The 22890-nt window shown below is 38.5% G+C and overlaps 2 protein-coding genes across 2 annotated transcripts; both read left to right on the top strand.

Annotated features, from left to right (window-relative positions):
• Positions 1-5927: 5927 nt before the first annotated feature.
• Positions 5928-12678, top strand: lemd1 (LEM domain containing 1). The gene is made up of 11 exons (XM_050065956.1): positions 5928-6282; positions 8780-8882; positions 9060-9206; positions 9307-9371; positions 9608-9673; positions 9786-9941; positions 10147-10233; positions 10327-10419; positions 11401-11484; positions 11716-11789; positions 11967-12678. The coding sequence occupies exons 1-11, from the start codon at positions 6085-6087 to the stop codon at positions 12277-12279; spliced, it is 1386 nt and encodes a 461-aa protein (XP_049921913.1). The 5' UTR covers positions 5928-6084; the 3' UTR covers positions 12280-12678.
• Positions 12679-14788: 2110 nt separating this feature from the next.
• Positions 14789-22517, top strand: pm20d1.2 (peptidase M20 domain containing 1, tandem duplicate 2). The gene is made up of 13 exons (XM_050065856.1): positions 14789-15050; positions 15179-15265; positions 17551-17786; positions 17895-17981; positions 18085-18218; positions 18422-18541; positions 20281-20356; positions 20447-20508; positions 20594-20672; positions 20775-20846; positions 20940-21105; positions 21192-21291; positions 21675-22517. Exons 1-13 carry the CDS (start codon positions 14831-14833, stop codon positions 21802-21804), a joined length of 1569 nt encoding a protein of 522 aa, XP_049921813.1. The 5' UTR covers positions 14789-14830; the 3' UTR covers positions 21805-22517.
• Positions 22518-22890: the final 373 nt, after the last annotated feature.

Genomic DNA, 22890 nt, shown 5'->3' with positions numbered 1-22890 from the left:
CTCTGCTTAAGAAACTCTTGAGCCTCTTAAAAGTCCTCCTCCCTGCTCCTAACAGTTTTTCACTTTTCACCTCTTTTAAGGTCTAAAAAGCTTTGTGAATAAGTTTTATCTTTACAAGGACCAAGTCTTAACTTTAAGGGGTAATTCTAAGAAAACCTCACAATTCTAAGAATTTTCTTAGAATTTCATCACTAGGAGCGACTCTTAGCACGAGGAAGCTTTGTGAATACGGCCCCTGGGTGCTGATTAGATGGAGGGAAGTTTACCGCAGTTCATTTACACATACTACCCACATTGTTATGATACAAAACTAGTAGAAAATCTGCAAATTAGCCTTTAAAGGGGAAAGATATGAACATTTCTGGGGGCGACCGTTATTGTCTTCAGCTCTTTCAACCAAAAACACTTTGAAACATCTCCATAACTTACCTGCCATCCAGTCAGTTGCCTCTCTTCTTGATTCAGGTTATAATTTGAAAAAGTAGTAATCTTCTCATTCATCTTGTTTACTTTGTTCATTTGTCTAATTTCCAGTGACCAGAGAGAAAGAATTATTGGCTGTTCAGTATTCATTGTGGTTCTCATTAACCAAAAGTGAAGTGGGATCCAAATACAAGCAAAGATTGTGTGCTGGAGTATTATAAAGATTACCGTATGCTGAACTGCATAATATCAGTCACCAAAAAAGGAAAAGAAAAGTTACATTTATGAATTCCAAATCTTTACAGCCTTTGTAATTTTGGCTTGATGTAGTGCTGGCACTGACTGCTAAATGGTAATTTGGATTTTAATATTATCACTTTTGATGGAGGCCAGAAGAGGACACCATGCAACAAGACTATTAACTTTAAACTGTATCATCATAGGTACGAGCCAGCTGAGCCATCACAGCTCTTGTATAAAGCCCTTCAAACGTGGCCTCTCATGGTTCCTACCCCCTCCCTGTCAAGGAGATTTTTCAAAAGGATTCCAAGAGCATTCAGGCTTCTGACCGCAATAACTCTCTGTTGAATATCTCCTGACTTTGAACTTGGAAGTATCCATATCAGACTACTTGAATCACATCTTTATTCTCTGTGCAAAGCAAATATGAGTGTGTCAAGTCTCAGACCACTTTAAATAATTTGACTTGAAACTTCTATATTATCCATAAACCTTTTTGTATGCCTTTCAAACACAATCTGTGAAAGAGTCTAAATATTTAATGCCACAATTCAAACTTAAAATCTACTTTTTTCTTTGCTCTGATATGTTCAAAATGGTAACAGTAAAATATTTCGAAGGTATTCTCAGTATTTTAGTAATTTTAACAGCGATATTCTGCCTGGGTGCCCTGAGGAGTTTTCTCAGCCAAGTTGCCAGAGGAAAATGTTGGAAGTGTACATTTCTGCAAACCACAAACACGATACCTTTTCACATTCTATACGTATTGTATCGTTGTTTCCATGAAGACGTAGCGTATGAGGTGACTTGACATGGTATGGTACCTTTGGAACCGAAAGTACCCTTCAGACATGGTACCTAGACCCTAGCGTTTCCAACCCTTCAGACATGGTACCTAGACCCTAGCGTTTCCACTGCAAACAGTACTCTTAAATGTGGTGGTTTAAGGTTGCGCTTGTTTATCCACCTCGTTTATAGTCCACAGAACAGGGCTGCACGCTGACATTTTCAGAACAAAACAAAACAGTCTGCAGTGAGAGTCTCTCAGTGAGATATTTAAAAATAGCGGGTTTGTGCATTTAGTCCTTCTCAGGCAAGCTCGGGGGTTTAGTGTTGCTGTAGCCCACAGGAACAATGCACCACAATGCTTTTTTTTTTCTCCGAGTGAGGATTAGAATATATGCAGTTCACATAACCTGGCCGAAATTAACATGAATAAACGCTTGAAGATACACTCATTACTAAAAGTGTATGTCATATAAAAACTAAAGTAATGGTCAAAGTTGTCAACTCATGCATTGAGTAACATTACAAGTTAAGGTTCCACTTTAAAAGTTGCGTGCAGTTGGCCCAGTGAATTAAGTTTTTTTTCTCCTCCAACTCCAGCTATTTTAAGAGGCAGCAAAACATCCTTTCATTCTATAGTTACAGTTTACTAATAAAACTCTCCACAGTATGAACAGTGGTTACATGAGCCTCAAAACCAGCCACAACTCACCCCTGAGCAGAGTGACCGTCCTCTATTGACCAATCAACAGACTGCAGTGTTCACAGCTCCACCTCTTAGTACCAGATCTGTGTGCTAGGTACCCCAACAGATTCCATTGGTTTCATCCATTTCACAGTGGAAAGAGAAACAAGTGTACCGAACTGATCTGAACCATACCGTACTCCTTGGTGGGAATGGGGCTATTATAGCATATCTTAGCATGTTACTACCACTTGATGATCCCTGCAATAGTGTGAAAGTACTGACAGGAATGTGAATTGTGTCACCATTGCGCATGCATTCTTGTGCGCAAGCAAAAGGGCTCATTTATGCTCAACATTAGATATGTATACCGACACGGATGCAGCCTTCTGTCTGTACTTTGTGTTCATTTCATCCATATTTGTGCATGTTTTCTAAAAGTAATCTATTTTTGTACGTATAGGGAGTATAAACTAGCCTTACCACACACAGAAAGGGGCCACACTCATAGTAAAACAGCTCCATAGCGCTTCCAGAGGTCAAAAACTCCACAGGGAACCTTTAACATATCGCAGCAGTTTCCCGACCTACCAGCTCTGAATCATTGGCGAAAGCTGCTGACAAACAATTGCAACACAGTGTATTAATATGCAAAAGTGGCCCTGCACAATTAAGAGGAAAAATGTATCAAAAAAGACCAAATGGGCCTGTTTTCTTTAACTGTAATAATAAAACAGTATACACGTTCACAACTGATGGATCCCAATAAGGCAATTTCAATCCCCTCATCTCTCTGGAGATCCACAATGAAAGCCAATGTTGTTTTTCTCACATCACAATGTGTTGATCTAATCTAAAATTGGTACAGTTCAAGATCTCAACAGTAAACAGCACAGCAGGCAATCACGTCTGCTCAACTCAAACTCAAACATCACCGCAATGCGATGTAAACACCTGCTGTCTTGTCATTTCATATTTGCATGCACAAAGCAGCAAGATAGCAAAGTCGTCTAATTAAGTATCCTTTAGCTGTTTTGTACGATTTGCGACGAAGGCAAACAAAACAAACCCATCCATGGCTTATGGGATCCATTTCGCTTCATCTGTTTATGTTTTGACTGGCATAAAGTGGTATTTAAGGAATACAATTCTGCGGGGATGTCTTACACTGTTACATTTTGTTTTCTTTTCCTTGTTTTTCCTTGCTATAAAAACTCCCCCTCTGTAATTATTATTTGTGGTGCCTGCCGACTGTTTTCCCCTAAATCAGGGACCTGTTCCACGAAGCGGGATAACTGTCAGAAAACAGCAGTCACTTCAGTAGCAGATGTTAGAGGGGAAGGGTTGTTGAGTTTAGCTCCACACAGTTGTCCACACGGGTTCAATAATCATATTTTGAGACACCCCCTGGTGTGGGTAACCATGACTCATTCTAACCTACCGAGGGATTTCAATTATTTCATACTGATGAGATCTCTAAAAGCAACAGAGGCCTGTTCCAAAAAGCAGGTTTACTCCTTGACCACTGATGATTTATTTTTTACAGCAAGCTTTTCACATAATCAAAGTGTTAGTTTGAACAGATGCCTGTTGTAGGTGTTTGTTTGGGGACACATTTGGCACCCCCTGATTTACACAATCACCTGAACAAGTGTTTAATTTTGTTTTTTTATTTGTTAACAGATGTTGGGAAAGAAACTACTCACCACTTCGACATGCACGAGGCGGATGCATCACTCCAGTAAAAATGCAGCAGCCACATGTACCAGAGAGATGACCCGACACCAACAGCGACCAAAGCCTGGGTCAAACCTGGGGGTCAAAGGTGAACAGTCTTTTCAATGGGAATGGCTTAGCTTGAGGAGTTTGCACTGAAAATCCAGCTGCATGAACTACCATTCAAATGTAGGTTTCCCAATAGGCTGAAGACATTTTGATGAAGTCCAGGTGTAAAAAACAAAATGTATTTTCAATAAATTAAGTTACTTGCTCACCGTCACACTGTCATAGCTCGACTAGAACAAAGACATTGTTGATGTTACTAATAACCATGAATTGATTAGGCTGCTGAACAGGCCTACTGGACACAGGCCCAGGGCATCATCTGCAAAATGTCACTCAAATTACTATTAAACGTACCAACCAGGAAGAGACTCAAAATCACCACAATTAATCGCATTTTAATCACGATCACGATTTTGACTTCCCACAATTAAATGACATGATAGGCTGTGATACTGACTTTTAAAATGTGTGCTCCGCTCATAGACACCTCTGCTGCATAGTAAATCAAGCCCTTCCTTTACTAACAGTCAAACTCCACTTTTGAAGAGCTGTCCGCTACTCATGCACCCTGCAGCGGCAGCCTGAACTTTCCTGAATATTGCGGCTGCAGACAGACTGAGCGAAAATAACCCGTTCATCAACTGTCATCATCTGTTGTTTGGAAGTATTTTGGATTTAGGAGAGAACAAATCATACGCAAGAGTGCATGAGACTTGTGTCTGCGCCACAAGGCAACGCAACTAACTTGTTAAACCACAGGATCGACAGGAAGGCAATCCAGGCACTCTAAAAAATATAAACTAGAAAGGAAATAAGTAGTAGTAGTGGCTAAATCATTAAAAAACCCAGCATGTTTCAACCACTGCAGGTCTTTGTCAGGGCTTTGAAATGCCTAGATTGCCTTCCTGTTGATCTTGTTGTTTCCCGTTCTCCACAAGCACCCAACACAAGGTTTTGATCCACATTTGTATACACAGAACAATCAGTCATTTCTCTCTTTTTCTAACTTGTTAAACCACCTAAAAAAAAAACCCCACAATCTGCAGTAAGATGAATGCATGAAATCCAGAAAGAATGACAACGCTAACGTTACATCACTGAATCACTGAAGAAAATCAAACCTGTAACAAAAAGTTTAATGCAGGACGAAAGTGTCGGACTCAAGGCCTTTGCACACTTAGTCAGTTTATTTTCAGATGCATTTTCTGATCCTTCAGTGTGCAAAAGTGATTGACTTAACAATGTGAGGTCTTAACTATTTTAGATGTGAGAATTTCAGACCAAACAACTGACTCAGTCTGCAACTGACTTCACTGCAAAGAGACCCAAAACAACAAAGAAAGACACAAAATGACCTCAAAGGGACACAAAACTAGAAAAGATGCACAACGACAACAAAAAGAAGCAAAACAACAACAAAAAAAGGAGGCAAAACTGCAAAGTCTGTGCATCTTGCTGGCATATCTGTGCCCAGGGGGCCACTGTCTCATAATCCGCCCAGGCTATTAACCCCTGTGCTTTTCCCACTATGTAAAGTATAAACACCTACTATAAAAAAAGGCCTAGGATATGTTAAAATAAGACCATTTAATTTAATTTAATTTGATTGAATTATTTCTCTCTAAAATTGGCAGCTGTGAGCTCTGAACTTTAAATTAGATTCATTAGACCACAGATTTTAGTTATAACCAAAAGGGGTAGACACATGACAGTAAACGCATCACGCAGCTTGCTAACTAGCTAATGTTAGCTAACGGTTAATATTACAGCCCTAAAAAACAATAGAAGAGCTAATGAACACCAAACATGCCTTGTAGTTGTTTTAAGTTTTTATTTAATAGTTTCTCAACATTAAAAACCGTCTGTAGTTAAATTTAATTGTAACGAACTTAAAAGTTAATGTTAGGTAATCCGACTGTTAGCTTGCTAACCTCGTGACGTTATGCTAGTTAAGCTAACATAGCTTCTTGCCGTGCTGTCAATCAAGTCGTCAGCTGCAGCTGTTCCCAGTTAGAGTGATTCCCACACCACAGCCGGAGGGTTTCCCCGAGCAGCTCTGCTTGGTATTTGTCCGACTTACTATGAAAGACATTTTTACATAAATATAAAGAACAGCTAGGCACTGACGTTTAACTACTTTGTATTTTCTGCGTCGTCCTTGTGACATGTCGCTGTTTGTGGAGGACCCGGCTCACCTCTCTAAGTCTAGACTCAAATCGGATTTAGTTGCCCACAATGTCGCGCTGCCACCTGCCAAGAGCAAAAAGGAGGTATACGTGGAGTTGCACTTAAAACACATCGATCAGAAAAACGCAGCGGATTTTTCCAGCGACGAGGAGGAGGATCGAGATCAAGATGTGGCAGTGAGTTGATCAAACGATTGGTGTTGAGCCAGAATATTTTCTTTATAACGATAATTCACAACGTGCAACTCTGTGTCAGCTTAACATTATGTCAGTACTACTGACTGTTATCAATATAATGTGACAGACCAATAGTGATAGAATACTGTTTTCCTACTTTTCTGATAATAACAAACAATGTCATTTGACTTCATTACAAGTGTGTTGCCTGGTAAAAGACCTGTCAACAATGCTGCCTTCAAGGACACCAACAATTTTATTTGATAACGAGGGATCGTCATGCATAATAAAAATTACAGGCCTAATAATAGTAATAGTATTAGTAATAGTAAATAGGTATGAACTGAATTAAACCGATGCTGCACAAGGTCAGCAGCTGTGGAGGGGAGAGAGGGGGAGATCTGGGTCAGTGTCAGTCCTCTCAGCTTGCTGTAGTATTTTGACCACTGAGCCACCAGCTGTATAGTAGGTATAGATTTACATGAGACGTTTCTGTAGTTGGCTTCTGCCACTGCAGTCTTGTGCATTTGCTTTCCACACCTGTCACACTCATTTATGTGTGCCAAGAAGAGCAGCAGCACTTGAGGTCTGGAAGTTGTTTCTGTGCTGTGTCATGGGGTAGAAAGACTGTCTGTTTGCACAGACTGTGTTTAGTCTATTTAGGAATAGCCTTTACTGTGAATTAATATGAAGTCAGCGAAGGTGTCATATTTAGAAATTGCTCTAAGATTTGCACCCAAGACCTAAAACGAATATGTAGAGCTGAAATGCTGAGGCAATTAATCTAGTAGTCAAGAAGATTAATTGGCAAATAGTTTGATATTCAGTGTTGAAAGGTCTAGTGTGCAATATTTAGGGAGGTTAGTGACATCTAGAGGTGAGGATTGCAGATCGCAACCAGCTGAAACTTCTGGTTTGAATTCTCTCAGTGTTCATTGTTCAGGAGGTTTTTACCGGGAGCCGAATTATCCGCAGAGGTCTCTTCCACTTTAAAACACCCAGTGACCCAGTGATTTAGACTGATAAAAACACTTTCATGATAAAAATGAGTGTTTCTCTGATGCTGTTTGGCATGCCGGAGATGGACCGCATGTCCAGCACCTGCTAATCTGTGCTCTCTTTTTTTCTCTGATAACTTAAGATCCAGACATTTTACAAGTTTTTACCAGGAGCCGAATTATCAGCAGAGGATCTTCCTCTCCAAAACAAACAGACCGGGGATTTTAAAGGTGTAAAAACACTAAAAAAGCGGTTTCAGGTTATGAACAAGTGTCTCTCAGATGCTACTTGGCATGTTGGAGACAGGCTGCTTGCTTAGCACCTGTATTCTGCGCTCTCCTTATTCTCTAATAATTTACGATGCAGATGTTCAGGGTTTTTTTTACCGAGAGCGGAATTATCCGCAGAGGTCTCTTCCTCTCCAAAGCAAACAGACCTGGTGATTTAAACCGGTAAAAACACCAAAAAAGTTTACAAATGAGTGTTTTTGCAATGCTGTTTGGCATGTCGGAGATGGGCTGCTTGCCTAGCATGTGCTAATCTGCGCACTTCTTTTTCTCTGATAACTTAAGACCAGGACATTCAGGTTTTTTTTACTGGGAGCTGAATTATCCTCAGAGGTGTCTTCCTCTCCAAAACAAACAGACCCTGGTAATTCAAACAAGTAAAAACACTGATAAAGCAGTTTTAAAAATCTGTGTTTTTGCTCTATTTAGAGCCAGTGTTTGGTTTGTCTCTTCTGGCTACTGTAGAAACATGGTGATCTTCTTAAATGAGGACCTGCTTCCTATGTAGATCTAAACAGCTCATTCTAAGGTATCAAAAATACAACAATTCTTATTTCCAGGTGATTAAAGACTAAAAAAAAAACGTATTAAATTACATCTCTGCCAATATATCCTCAAGTCATTATTCAAGCATAACATTTGCTGGTTGCAGCCTTTGAAATTTAATGATTTGCTCCTTTTTTCTGTTTTATATTGAAGGAAATTAAACATTATTGCACTGGGTTTTGGGCTGTTGCTCAGGCAAAACAAGCAATCTGAAGATGTCACCCTGTGCTCTGGAAAATCTGATGACAAATTTTCCACTATTTTTTGACATTTCTTAGACCAGACTATTACTAGATTAAATAAAAATCAATTGGCAGATTAATCATTTATCACAATAATGGTTAGCAGCAGGCCCATTGATAGCTGAGGGATCATTTGAGTGTTGTTATTAGGAGCTGTGACAAAGATAACAGTAAATAAACCTGTCGTAGTTATCTGCCAGTGTGATATCTGATAAACCAGTATCAGCTGATAACCTCTTCTTCTGTGGTTATTCACAGGATTCATAGAGTTCCAAAATTAGATGGATATTGAACAGATTTGTTAACTGCAGCCGCCAGCTGTTTTTCATGCTCTATATCCCACACCTGGATACTGCTGGCATTCAAGCTGCAGCCTTTGTCGTGTCTCGAACAGCACAAATTCAACAAATTCTGTTTTCTAAGGACGAAGAGGAGGATGCAGAGCTGCCCGACCCGAGTGGTTTGACTGACGACGACCTCAAGGCCGCACTGCTCGAACGCGGGATTAAAGCTGGACCCATAGTCGGTGAGGCTGCACTTAACAACATCTTCAAGTTGGTTTTGCAGCAATAGAATTCCTGCAGTCAGTATTGCAGTTTTGTGTTTTAATAAATGGCATAATCTTCACCTTCACTCCATTTTTTTAGTCTGTTTGCCCCTGTCTGAATAAACTAAGTGCTTTATTATTATTTGTCCATGCTAGCCTCCACCCGAGCCTTGTATGAGAAGAAACTCAGGACACTGCTTCAGACTGAGGGACATGGCCACATGAACGGAGCAGAGAAAGGTGTATTGTACTCCGACAGTGAAGAGGACGAGGAAAATGGGGAGGAGGAGGCCGAGGTGTCGGGTATGACTTTAAATTTTGTTTCTCTTTCTTCCGGATTTTTTATTTGTATGGTTGATGTCAGATAATCATATGCTTTGTATTATTTCTGTGGCTTGATCAGGTTCAGAAGGAGCGATAGAAGACACAGTTGAACAGGCGGATCAGGCTCAACAGGAAAGTAGTCAGGTGAGAAGACTTTTTATTTTTGGTTTTTATTACTGAGTAGTGCCTTCTGAATAGTCTGAAATTAGAGAGCATACGCTATCTGCTAGTTAGTAGATCTTCTTGCATTTTTGCCATTACTATCTGTATTGACATAATATTCCCTACACTGCCACCTAGTGGTCACAGATTGCAACTATAAACTTGTGCTCTAACTGATAGTGTTCACTCTTTGGAGCACTCTTTTTGACTTTTCACAGGTAGAGTTGTGTTTTCAGAACGGTGGTTTTGTTTACCCGCAGTGCTTTGTACCCTCATCAAGGCTGGTAAATACTATGGATATTCATATCTTTTGCACGAAATCCTGTCAATCTGAATCCTCAGGGGGACACTGATGTGTTTTTGTATTCCTTGTTTGATTGGGTCGACCTTTTGTAGCGAGCTTGTGCTTCTAGAATCAGGGAACCCGGTCCCAAGTGGAATTCAGGGAATGCGGTAAAATCATCAGAGCGGAGTCGGCCTCAACGCTCACAGATTCCCATAGGAATTAGTAGAGCATCCTCTGTAGATCAACGCTCGGGATTAGGATCAGGGGTAGGCTGGTCTTATTTCACCTCTCTTGTGGATTTGAAATTCTCTGCATTCCTTGCTTGGACTGTAACTTTATTGTGTGTCCTTCTCAAACCACCAATGGGATATTTTTTGTTTCACAGTCATCAGCTTTTGTATCGCACTGGTGAATAGATTTTGTGATGAATGATATGTGTTTGTGTTGCTGTTAACGTGATAATCCTTGCAGTTTCCGTCTGGATCGCAGTCAGTCATATCCAATGGTGGCTCATCGTTTTCCTCTCAGGCCTTCAGCATCACTCAAATGGTTGAGGAGGAAAGTTGATCCTACATGTTTTTCAACCCTTTAATTTCATTTTACTTTTGTTGTGCGTCACTTAGTCGTGTACATTCTCACTCTAAACAACAGATGGAGAGTCGGAAGTCACTCTCCACTAGCACAGACACTGAGAGAGAGTTGAATGGGAGCAATGTGCAGGAGCATTGGTCACGGTCCAACGGGGTCAGTAGTGCTCACATTGTTCAGTCACACTTTAAGCTCAGACTTTGGTGGTGGTTAAAGGAATGCTTCACTCCCCAAATGACCGCTTGTACATCAATTATTCACTGTGTTATGTTGAATTTGGGAAGAAAACTTTGTCTCTTTTGCATGCATGTGGTGAAGGAAGAATCCAATATACTGGATGAATTGAAGTCATAGGGGTTCGCATTTAACAACAGCAATACTATATCAAAACATACATTAATAAACTCTCATACAAATCATGCAGTATACTCCAACACGCATTTATCCAGTTTTATTATCAGTACTTCCCAAACAGACACCTCTTTCTGATGGGGTTTTGAACTGAAACTTATCCCTGCTCTCAAAGCCAGATTCCATTGACAAAAACAGTAATTTTGCGCTGTTGAATACAGAGGCTGTTGATGTACTGCTGCCTCCATCAGTCAGTTAGTTAGTGTTATTGTGTGACTTTGGTGTTTCAAAGGGTTAGATCACATTCACCAAAGTCACACAATAACACAAACAAACGTCCAACTAAGGCATTTGTAGACCAGCAGCTCCTGTGTTCAGCGAGATAAAATTAGTGTTTTTGTGAATGGAGTCTGGCTTTGAAGAGAGCACAGATAAGTCTCACTTATAGTTCAGTTACCCGTCGGAAAGGGCCGTCTGTTTGGTAAGAACTGATCACATGACTGGATAAATGAGACTTGGAGTGCACTGTACAAGTTGTGTGAGAGTTGTGAATGGATATTTTAGTATAGTTTTGCTGTTGTTAAATCCTATGACTTCAATTCATCAAGAACTGTCTGCGTTTTTAGAGGCATGCTCACAAATTCAGTGTCACTCAAGGTGAGTAATTGAAATACAAATGGTTATTTAGGGGTGAAGTATTCCTTTAAAGTTGTTGGAGAGGTTAAATGAAGGCTGGAGGAAATTCAGACGACAGAAATCATAATCTGTTACATCTCCTTTCCTTAGCTGGTCATGCCAGTTGTGGACACCATGAAGAACCGGTCCCTGTACTACACTCCCAAGGCGTCACCTTATAAATGGGAAATGAAGGCACATGCTTTTTTTCTGGTTTTATTCTATACTACTTGTTGGGGGTGTTTGCATAATAAGAACACACATTGTTTGGTGAAACTCCTTTCATATGCAAGTGTCACCAAACTAGAAGATTATACACATTAAGACTTACCAGTTGCTCTATTTTCTGTCTCTGTGGGACTCTGCGGTCAGGGACATTTCTCTCCTTTACTCCACTTTGACAGTCATTTCTGATTTCTGTTCTAGCTTTGTCAGGAGCCTGTGAAAGAGACACCCAAAGACATGTTTCCAAACACTGATGCTACACCCACTGGGATCTAGTAAGTGCCACACCAACACTATTACAATGTGCTGATTAGAAACTTAAGTTGTTAAATAAGATTTCACCATTGTGCAAGAAATGGCAATGGGTGACATGTGGACAGCTTGCATAGCAGCACATGCTAACACATGGTAGGAGATTTGCGATTGGATTATCAGCACCTGTTGTGTTTCAGCGCCACACGTCGGAGACCCATCAAGGGGGCGGCAGGCAGACCTGTCCAGTATGTGTATCCAGACACTCCTGCCAGTCCCACGACCTTGGAGAGACGAGAGGTGGAGCGCCGCCTTGTGCCCATCCACATACAGATTTTTGTCTTTCTCATCGTAGCGTGCCTCCTGTACGTCATTTATAGTTGTGTTGAGGACGACTCATTCAGTCCATTTGTGGTGTTACTGGACAGTCTGAACCAGGGGTCAGACAGTGAGGAGGGGCATTTGCTTGAGGCTGAGATACAGGGAACACCAGCGCTTTCTGAACAGGAGTAGCTGTTTTTTTAAACCCTTTACACTGACTTACAAATGTTGCTTTTTCGCTGATGCAAGCCTTGTTCTGGCATATCTTCAGGGAGCACAGATTTCTTTACTATTGACTTTGTGTGTCTGTATGGGAGCAAACCTCAAAGTCCAGTTTTACATTAATATATGTTTTGCTTATGGATGTGTTGCCAAAGTGTATTGTCACTGTAGTTGAAACAGTTGTTAAAACGTGAATTAAGTTGTGACTTAGAAGATTTTTTCAAATTTATAAATAATAATGATAATGCTATAATGTTTTCTATTACCTTACTCAATTTGTGTAATGCCATGGTGCCTACTTTAACTGTACTTGTATGATTTTTTTTAAGACTATTTGAACCATATTTCAATAAAGGATGTGTTGCTTCATATGTTTTTGTGCGACTGATGATACAAGCTAAAGTGAAAAAAAAATACATGCAAATATAAAAATGTTTTTTTTTTCCTTTATTCAATTGGCATAAAGAATGCAAAAGGGTGGAAGAGTAGAATAAAAAAGAACAAAAGGTGTAAAGATACTCTAAAATTAGTGATTGTGAATACCCATGGCTTTTTGATTTCGGAGGCCTTTTAGTATTTTAAAGTGCAGTTTCAGTTCATGCTTGAAGTGGTGGATATTGGGCTTCCCTTAAGACCATTTGCATTTATAAATGCAAAAGTATCCAAGTAAAATGGAAAGAGTCAAGATAGAAACATTATCTCTGTCCAGATCATTTTTTCCACAATAAAAAAACCCATTTATTTTTTGTAAACTAATCTTAGTTCCACACATTTCAAAAACATCTTCAACAGTCCATAAGAAATTTACATAGATGCAGTAATAAAATAATTGTATAATTTTCTCTGTACCAGTATTCCAAAACACACAGGACTCAGAAAGATCATTTTTATATATATATTTTTTAAAAGAGTGAAATTAAAACCCTTTCACATGTAGTGGTCACTGCAGTGGACAGCTATTTAAAAGCCATTTTCTTGTATATACATGAGTTTTGATGCCATAGTTGCATTTAAGTCAAGTTAAACAGTGGACCCCAGTGCGTCATGTCATACACTGCCCCCCACTGGCCAGGTGTTGTCAGTGCAACACTCTCAAAACCAACATGGCCAACAGAATGCCAGAAATGTTGTGCAGCTCAAGAATATCTTGCTAATGCTTCTATAATAGGAGCTCCTGGCAGGTAAATAAAATCTGGAAACATCAAGTAACATCTAATAGAGTGTTACATTTCCAAATATTGATTATATGTTGTGAGGAAACTAATCATCTGTCCACTAAACTGGGCATCATGCATGTATCATTGCAACCTTGTACTTCATCTGCAGTGACTTTCATGGCTGCAAATCAATTGATTTATGTTTTAAGAATGTAATGATATATATTCAACAGAAGGAGATGGGTGGGAGGCTGAGGAATGAAGAGGAAGGTGTTAAATGAGAGAGAGGGGAGGTGGGTACAGACGGGAGGAGTAGAAAGAGAGAGGGGAGAAGCTGAGTCAGGAGCACAGGTTAATGCTTTTGCACGGCATTGAACAGTATTAGAATTTGTTAAAACAATGTGAACACACTAGTTTAACAGCATTCACTATAAACACCTATATAGTGTAAATAGTATTGCGTGTACAGTTGTGTCTAAATTTAGTACTTTATATTTTATATTCTTCTAGTTCTGATATATATCTTTTTGTATTTTATCTTTATTCTATATGTATTCTATTGCCATTCAACTTGCTTTTCTATCTGTGCTATTTGAGCTGCTGTAACGTGAATTTCCCCGGTGTGGGATCAATAAAGTTTTATCTTAGATTAATTTATATTTTCACATGATATATAACAATTTTTGATTGGTTTACATATGTAGTTTTTTTGTTTAAAACTTAAACACATGCTGTCCACTCGAGTGAACATGTGAAAAACTCCTTTGCAGAAATGCATGTTTAAAAAATGAACTTCATAATTTTTGTTTTCCTGCCTAAAGAGGAATATGAAACACTAAAGAAAGGAAAATCTTGACTGAGGTTGTAGTCATTCATGCATGAAAGGGTTAAAATAGACTTCACTGACCTTATTGTAAGCTTAATATCTGTTATAGTAAGTCCAAATTGATTTCCAATCAATGTCTCATACTGACTATATCTAAAAATGTGTTTTATTTGTTATCCTTTATGTTGTTGTTGATGCCATTTAACAAAACATCTGTCTTCAACATTGACTGTTGTCTTTAAAACATATTGCTTCCCTGCAACAATCTCAGAAAATATGTAGAAAATATGCAGAAAATAGAAAATATATAATAATAGGTAGAATAGAAAATATGCTATAAATAATGCTATATTCTTCTGCAGGTGTTAGGATATCAAAATAGGGATCTTTCATAAAGTCTACTTGTGCTACATGAGGATGATTACAGGTGTAATTCCTATCACCGCCAGCAGGTGGCTCTCATTCAACAACCCCTAACTAATTCAGCCTGCACTCACTCAGTCACAGTGAACGAGTTCCGCTGTCACAACAAACAACAATGACAGACTCAGGGCCAAAGTTCAAAATAATCAAGTTTTTAAAGATTATTATCAGCAGTTTCCTCATTACAGTCCTGCTGTTATTCACCATAGCATCTATCAGGACGCTTTCACTGGACGTTAATGTCGGACTTCAACTCGCACAATGGGAAAAGACCAGTAACATCTCTCTTGCCATAGACCAGCACCACAGAGAGAAGCTGCTTGCAAATTTCAAAGGTAAGTTTCGCTTGCTAGTCGGTAAAGTGTTAATAGCCGTTACCCTGCTGTGGAATGGAGCTAAAAAGAGACGTTGACAGGTGTCAGACGCTAACAGACGTTAGCGGTGTCTCTGTTCGTTTATCCAGAGGCTATCCGGATCCCCACTGTGTCATTCTCAGAGAAGGAGAGCAACACCACCGCGCTGCTTCACTTTGACAGGTTCATCCGAAAAGGTAAGTGAAAAGCTGCTCCAAAAGATGTCAGACACTAGATTGTGTTACAGAAATAGTCACTAATGTGTTCACCGTGAACTTTACAATGGCTACAAACTCCCACACGACGTAACTTAGCCGAGCAGTTGAAGCTAACTCTAACCGTTAGCCAACGTTTAACAGTTAACGTTAATTGATGCCAATCAGGAAGCTAACGTTGTCTATTAGCTTAAAAAATAAGCTAACGTTAGCTACGCAGATGTAATTTAACCGTTAATGTCGTGCTTTTTCCTGTCTCCTTTGTCAATTGCTTCACCCTCATAACTCATAATTTAATTATAAAACACAGTACAGCCAAATTCATGCTATTATATTTTTTTAAGGAAGGTTTTCTACAAGTTAAAAGCTTGCTCTAACTCTAACTTTAGAGGTGTTAGTAGATTTCTTTTAGCTACCAAGGTCAGTTGGTGGAATGCACCTGAGTGTATATTTACTTAGTAATGTTACGGTACTTACTGTACAGCTTTGAGGTAACGTTACCTGAACTTAAGTTGAATTTTTATTTTTATTTTCATGCTACTTTATACCTTAGTCCACGACATTTCAAGGGGGAAGTATTTTACTTTTTACTTCACTACATATATCTGATAGCTTAAGTTACTGTTTACAAATTAGGTTTTATATAATACACAAGAAGAGTTTATAGAATACTATGTTTTGTTGTAAATTAAACTGCCCAACAGTTTAGACAAGTACAGCTGAAATAACAAGTCGATTAATCAATTAAACTGTATCAAAAAAATAACTTTAACTTTAACTAAATATTAAAGTCAGTTTTCCTTAAAAAAAATCGTTTTGAGGTTTTTTGGGTGTTTTTTCAGATTTTTCTTCATGGGGTACTTTTACCTTAAATACTTAAAGTACATTTTCCTGATTATACCTATTTACTTTTACTTAAGGAACAGGTTTAATGCAGAACTCTTACTTTTAACAAGTACTTTCACAGTGTGGTATTAGTACTTTTAGTTAAATAATGGAACTGAATACTTCCTCCATTATCGGTCACTGAGCTACAGTCTTTCATGTGACATTTTTTATACTTATCTCTCATTAATTTTAAATAAAATTGTGTTGATTGACTAATTGATTAATCAGCTAATTTATCTCAAATTTGAGGTACTTGTACTTCACTTGATTTTTTTTAATTTTCAAGCCCCTTTATACTTTTACTCCACGAGATTTCAGGGGGAAGTATTGTAATTTTTACTTCAATACATTTATCTGACAGCGTAAGTTAATGTGCACTTTACAAATTAAGATGTTTGCATAAAACACATAAAAGTTGATAAAATATGATGTTTTGTTATAAATTAAACTACCCAGCAGTTAAGACAAGTACAGCTGAAATGATTAGTTGATTAACCAATTAACAAAAATGTAATTGCCAACTATTTTGATAAGCATTAAAGTGATTTTCCCTTTTTTTTTGAATAATTTTTGAAGTTTTTTGGTTGTTGTTTCCCCCCCCCCCCCCCGGATTTTTCTGCATTGTATTTTAAATATTTTAAGTACATTTTCCTAAATATACTTACTTACTTTTACTTAAGTAACAATTTTAATGCAGAACTTTGTCTTTTAACATGTATTTCACAGTGTTGTATTAGTACTCTTATAAGTAATGGAACTAAATACTTCCCCCACCATTAGTCGACTGATAGCTCAGCTACAGTCTTTCATGTGACATTTTAATCCTACATACTACTTATTAAACTCTAAATGTTCCGACCAACAGCCCTGACAAAAAATGAAAAAATGAAGGATGCGCCTTTCAATATGTGGGATTTTCAATGACGACGCCAGCCTTCACACTTTAATAGAAAACTGAGAACGTTTGGAAATTTTGCTTCAAAAATGACTTAATGAATCAGTTATCAAATATTTGCCCATTACTTTTCAATACATTTGTGTTGATTGACTAATTGATTAATCAACTAATTATTTTCGCTCTATATTCTAACAAAGTCGGACGTTAAAAAGGGGTGATGTTTCCCTAGCAATTAAGTACTGTTTCCTTATAGTGCAACCAAAAGCATCTTTTTTCTGTCAGACTTCCATGCCACACAGGCCAACACAGGTTTTGTGGTAAAGATAACCCTGATACATACTTGGAGTATTTTAGCAGATTCTAGAGCTCCACTACAGCCATAGTAGAAATTATAAACTTATTCATGCACTGAATATTAAACTGACCTCTATCTGTAAAAAAGAGTTCCCCCTTTAAGCTTGCACTCTTCTTCCTGTGTCAGCCTTCCCCACAGTTTTCTCTTCAAGCTTGGTTCGTCATGAATTGGTGGCCAATTACAGCCACCTGTTTTGGGTGCAAGGATCACAGCCTGACCTGGTGCCGTACCTGCTGCTGGCTCACATCGATGTAGTACCTGCCACAGAGTCAGATGGCTGGGAGGCCCCACCTTTTTCTGCTGAGGAGATAGATGGCTTCATCTATGGTAGAGGGACCATAGACGACAAGGGCTCTTTAATGGTGAGTCATATTTTGTATGATCATGCTTTTAAACAGAGTTGAGTTATATACTTGTTAACCTTTTATGTGCCAGCCAGACTAAACTGATACGCTTTAATTTTTTTCCAGGGAATACTTCAGGCACTGGAGTACTTGCTGATAAAAGGCTATGCTCCACGCAGAGGATTTTACATCGGTTTTGGTCATGATGAAGAAGTACTTAAAATACTCAAACTTTTACTTTTTGGAATTGTGAATTAAAATAAGATTTAGAATATCATATCCAAATGTCTGTGTCCTTCAATATTTCTTTTCAAAGGTCGGTGGTTACAAAGGAGCGATGAACATGGTGCGTGTCCTGAAGCAGCGTGGTTTGCAGCTGTTGTTTGTCCTGGATGAGGGCCTTGCTGTGCTTGATGGAGTCATCAGTGGTCTTGACGGACCCGCTGCTCTGTGAGAACCTGTCATGCTCTAGCATAAACATAATATTAAGTGTTCAGCTTTTTAGTAAATAACTTAGACAAGCCTGACATTGTAACAATCTCACAAGCAAAGATTAAAATTGCATGTCTCCATTAAATTGTGTAAAAAATGTAAGTGATTTATAAAAATGTGTTATAAAATCTGTGTTTTATGTGTGTGTACTTGTTTTGTAGAATTGGGATAAGTGAAAAGGGTGCGGCCACTGTGAAGCTTAGTGTGTCTACCGTCCCTAGTCACTCTTCAATGCCTCCCAGGGAGACCAGCATTGGGATCTTAGCTGCAGCAGTCAAAAGGTGAGAATTACATTTTCTTTAAATTGAGATTTTTAGCTAATTTCATTTATATATAATGAAACATGGTCAAGATGGGATTAGGCTACAGGAGTTTAAAAATCCTGACGGGAGTTTTAAAATCTTGAAAACAATGGTGCTTCTCACACCAAGGGCTGGGCAGTATAGACAAAAGTTCATATCTTGGTATTTACAGGCTGACTGGCAATGCACGAAATATATCTCGGTATTTTCTAAGAAATGGGCAAGTCAAAGCCACATTTGAGATGTCACAAGCACTTTTTCCCCTGTTTGAAAATATACAGCTGCACAACATGTAAATGAAAAATTATATATAATAAATATCAGGGCTGTATGTTATTGCTTTTGCACACAAGGTTCATAGCACAGGATACAAAACTATAACATCAATATAAAAGTATCAAGTAGGCCTAAATGCATTGTAGTTGGAATAATTAAAAATCTTGTGGGGGGAAGTTAAAAAGATGTTTTCCATCTGTTGGCCTTTCAAATAAATCTAGTGCTGTAAAATTATGTTAATCTTTGTATTTATTTAGGCTATTAATCTTTTTTATGCACAGAGTATCAACAGAGGCCGAGGGAGGGAAGGAGGAGAGACACTTTGTCCACGTTATACATGTCTTGTATAGGAAATGACGCACTATGATCCACCTCACACATAACATGCCATAACAAAACTAGCAGCGCAGCACTGGATTGCGTGTGTGCTACTGCTGTAATTTCATTCATCTAACAGACTTTAGCATAGCACCTGAAACATATAGACCATTGTCGCACTGTAGACTGATAACAGACAGATCAAACAGCTGCACTTCTACTCTCTTAGTGTTGCTGGAGGACTTGAGAGTGAGTGAGTGAGTGGGGCAGAGCTGTGTGAAGAGATGCACACTGGTATGCATTATGTAATGCAACTTGACCTCATATTGATATAAACGGTATTGTCTAAATGTATATCTTGCTTGATAATATATAGATATATTGTACATAGTTGTTATATCACCCGGCCCTACTCACACTACAGGATATTACTAAGATTATTGTGGCAGAGGGAGCATGAATGCACCACCTCATGTAATATTATGGGGAAGCAGATGTAAACAAAACAGAGACTGATGTGCAACAACTTGCTGTAAAATTAATGCTTTGCAATGAGAAAAACAAAAGCAGAAGGCTTAACAAGTTTGGATATAAAAATGGTTGGGGAGATGTTGTTAATAAGAGTTTTTATTCTTCAGTGAGAAATGGAGGTGAGAAATTTTAACACTTGTCAATAGTAGTGTGCTAGCTAACGTTAACCTCAAGGGCTAGAATGTTTACCATTGCTTGGCAAAATCGTCAGCTGCTCCATACTGACGTGGCCATAAACACAATCATCGAGATTGTAAATTCTAATAGATCAATTATGTTTGAAATTATTAGAGCGGCCCGATGAGTCAGTGAGCAGTTAGGGAGGTTTAAGACTGGATCTGTAAACCTCTCAGATTATCAGTAAATCTGGGCCAAACACTGGTACCGCTCAAGGTCCTGGACCACATATCTCCTCTAAATGTCGGGAGGGGTAAATCAGGGATAAATCAGCCCAAAACTCCTGTAGTAAGAGCCCAGCTTTAGTCTCTCTGTTCATGCTGTACCAAACGTTTAACTACGTTCTACATCTTTACCACTCCTTGAACAGCAAACCCAAATCTAAGACTTTAACTGAGTTGTTTTTATTTCCTCAGACTAGAGGAGAACCCTATGCCGAGATTTTTTGGTCATGGTCCTGAATATGGAACATTTGAGCATCTGGCGCACAAGGTAAGAAGAACCAACTTTTTGTCCACTACTCATCACAACTAGTAGCATATTAGATCCCTCTCTACTCAGATACTCAATTTTTGTCTGCAGTTCGGGCTCCCAGTGAAGTTCATAATGTCAAATTTGTGGCTGTTTGCCCCGCTCCTTAGCAGGTAATTACATCCTAGAATTAATTTGCTGTATTGTCTCCCAATTGTATCCACTGAAATAAATCAGTTGTCATGTTTTGTGTTCCAGGGTTTTGGAGAGAAAACCAGACACTAATGCTTTTGTAAGGACAACAACAGCAGTCACCATGTTTAATGCCGGAGTTAAGGTACAGTTATTAATTATGAAACAGAGGGTAATTCACAGGGAATTAAACTGCAAGCAATTCACTTTTACTTAGTACAATCCTTAATTCTTTCCCACCATGTAGGTGAATATCATCCCTTCTCTTGCTGAAGCTTATGTAAATCTACGAATCCACTCAGCGCAGTCATTACAAGAGGTAGAGTTTGAAGATTCATCCTCCTTTTTGAGAATTACTGATGTCTACACGTAAATATTCTGAGATGAATAAAATGTTTGCTGTCTCGTCTAGGTCCTGGACCTAATCCAGTCTACAGTGGGGGACCAGCGAGTGAAGATAGAGTTGATTGAAGGGTTTGACCCTCTGCCTGTTAGCTCTGATGATGAAAAGTCCTTTGGCTACCAGATCATTAAGAAAACAGTGCTGGACATGTTTCCAACTGTTACAGTTGCTCCAGGTAGAATCCAGATATATTTGATTGTATAAAAATATGGTTATCAAGGTCAAAATGTTTCATAACTGTTATAATGTTTGAATGTGCAGGCATCTGTATTGGGAACACAGACAGTCGACACTTCAAAGACCTGACGAACGATATTTATCGCTTCGCTCCTGTCTGGTTTAAACCAGGTGATGCTCAGAGGTAAGAATCTAAACTGTCTAACACTAAATTGAAATAGACTTAACAAAACCTGCTGCAGCGAGTATAATAAACACATTGTACAGATATGGCAAAGTAAAAGGCAACGTCTTGATCAAAAGAGCTTTTTGCCTTTGGTCATATGCTTACATCATAACTTGTGATGTAACAGCGTGACCTACTCCTACTGTTCAGACTTAAAGGCCTCTTGGACACATATGGTAGAGGAGTTTTATGTATAGAACCAACCTTTTGTACAGTTTGCCTCTCAGCTTTGCTAATAAATAGACATTATTCTGCAAGAACCTCACGAGGAACTCGAACAAAGGAAACTTATTTTCTTTTTTGTCGATAACATAAAGGAAAAGTTTTTTTCTTTTTCTTAGATTCCATGGCATCAATGAACGGATTTCCAAAAAGAACTACGAGGACCTTGTAGTATTTTACTCCAGTCTGATTCAAAATTGTGACATTCAGAAGCTCCCTGAGCCTCACAGTTCTGCCCATGAACTCTAAGGAATATAAAGTTTAAGTAACAAATTATACAAATGCAATTCAATGATATTTGTTATATTTTCAGTCTGAATAATTTCAACAGCAACCAACAAGACCTTGGCTTAATGTATAGTTGCTAAATTTAAAACAAAATGATGTGATTCTGCATTTTACAGCCAGAAGGTGCAATTTTACATTATCCTGTAATTGTAGCTTTACAGTAAGCAATGGACTTATTTTAATAATGTTTGATGACATACAGTACTGACCTCTTTGCGAAGAAATGATCATGGGATAACTACATGGAGCTCCTTTGCATTTGTGACGAAAAATGTGCGGAAGACTGCTGTAATGATTTTTGGATTTAAAATCATGATGGTATAATTTTACGAAATGACCATTTTTGTTGAGCTGCTAAGAATACTGTAGTACTTGAAATTATGATGGTGAATATGACTTTAATGACATGACTGCATAAACATTTTTTGGTTGAATATAACAAAAACATGCTTCTTACAGTGGAAATGCTGAGTGGTGACATTATTCAAGTACAGTGGTTTTTAAAGAGTTCTGTACTAGGCTTGGGCGATATCTATTTTTTCCAGACCTTCCTGAAATTTCACCAAGGTATACGGCATGTGACAGTTATGACGGTATTAGTGTTCAAACAATCACCAACACTGTTTTGGTTGAAATTAACCCTTAATTTGCTAAATTAAAATGTGAAGACATGCAGTTTTTCAGCGTGGTTTCTCTACAGCTGCAGCTGTTTACAGTCTTATAAAGTTATCTCCACCACTTGCAGTCACCATGTCTGTCAGCTCAGCTGCCTGTTCCACCTGTAGAGACTAACCTCTGGTGGCATGTGATGTGCACTACATGCACTGGGTCTCATTCATGAAACGTGAGCAGAAGGAATTTGTGTGTAAACTGTTCGCAGACGGAAATTTACGTGCATGTCCGCATTCATCAATATTTTAGTAGCTCCGATCTTTTCGTAGCTACTCACAAAATCTACTCCTGCTCCTGACCACTCGTAGTGCTTGTGCAAATTTAGTAAGGCACATAAATGTTGCTTGTCACTATTGGAAATTACAATTTTAATTC

The sequence above is a fragment of the Epinephelus moara genome, chromosome 16 (genome assembly GCF_006386435.1).
Source record: "Epinephelus moara isolate mb chromosome 16, YSFRI_EMoa_1.0, whole genome shotgun sequence".
Lineage (NCBI taxonomy): Eukaryota > Metazoa > Chordata > Actinopteri > Perciformes > Serranidae > Epinephelus > Epinephelus moara.
The sequence above is the reverse complement of the archived record's forward strand: the minus strand, read 5'-3'. Positions and strand labels throughout refer to the sequence as shown.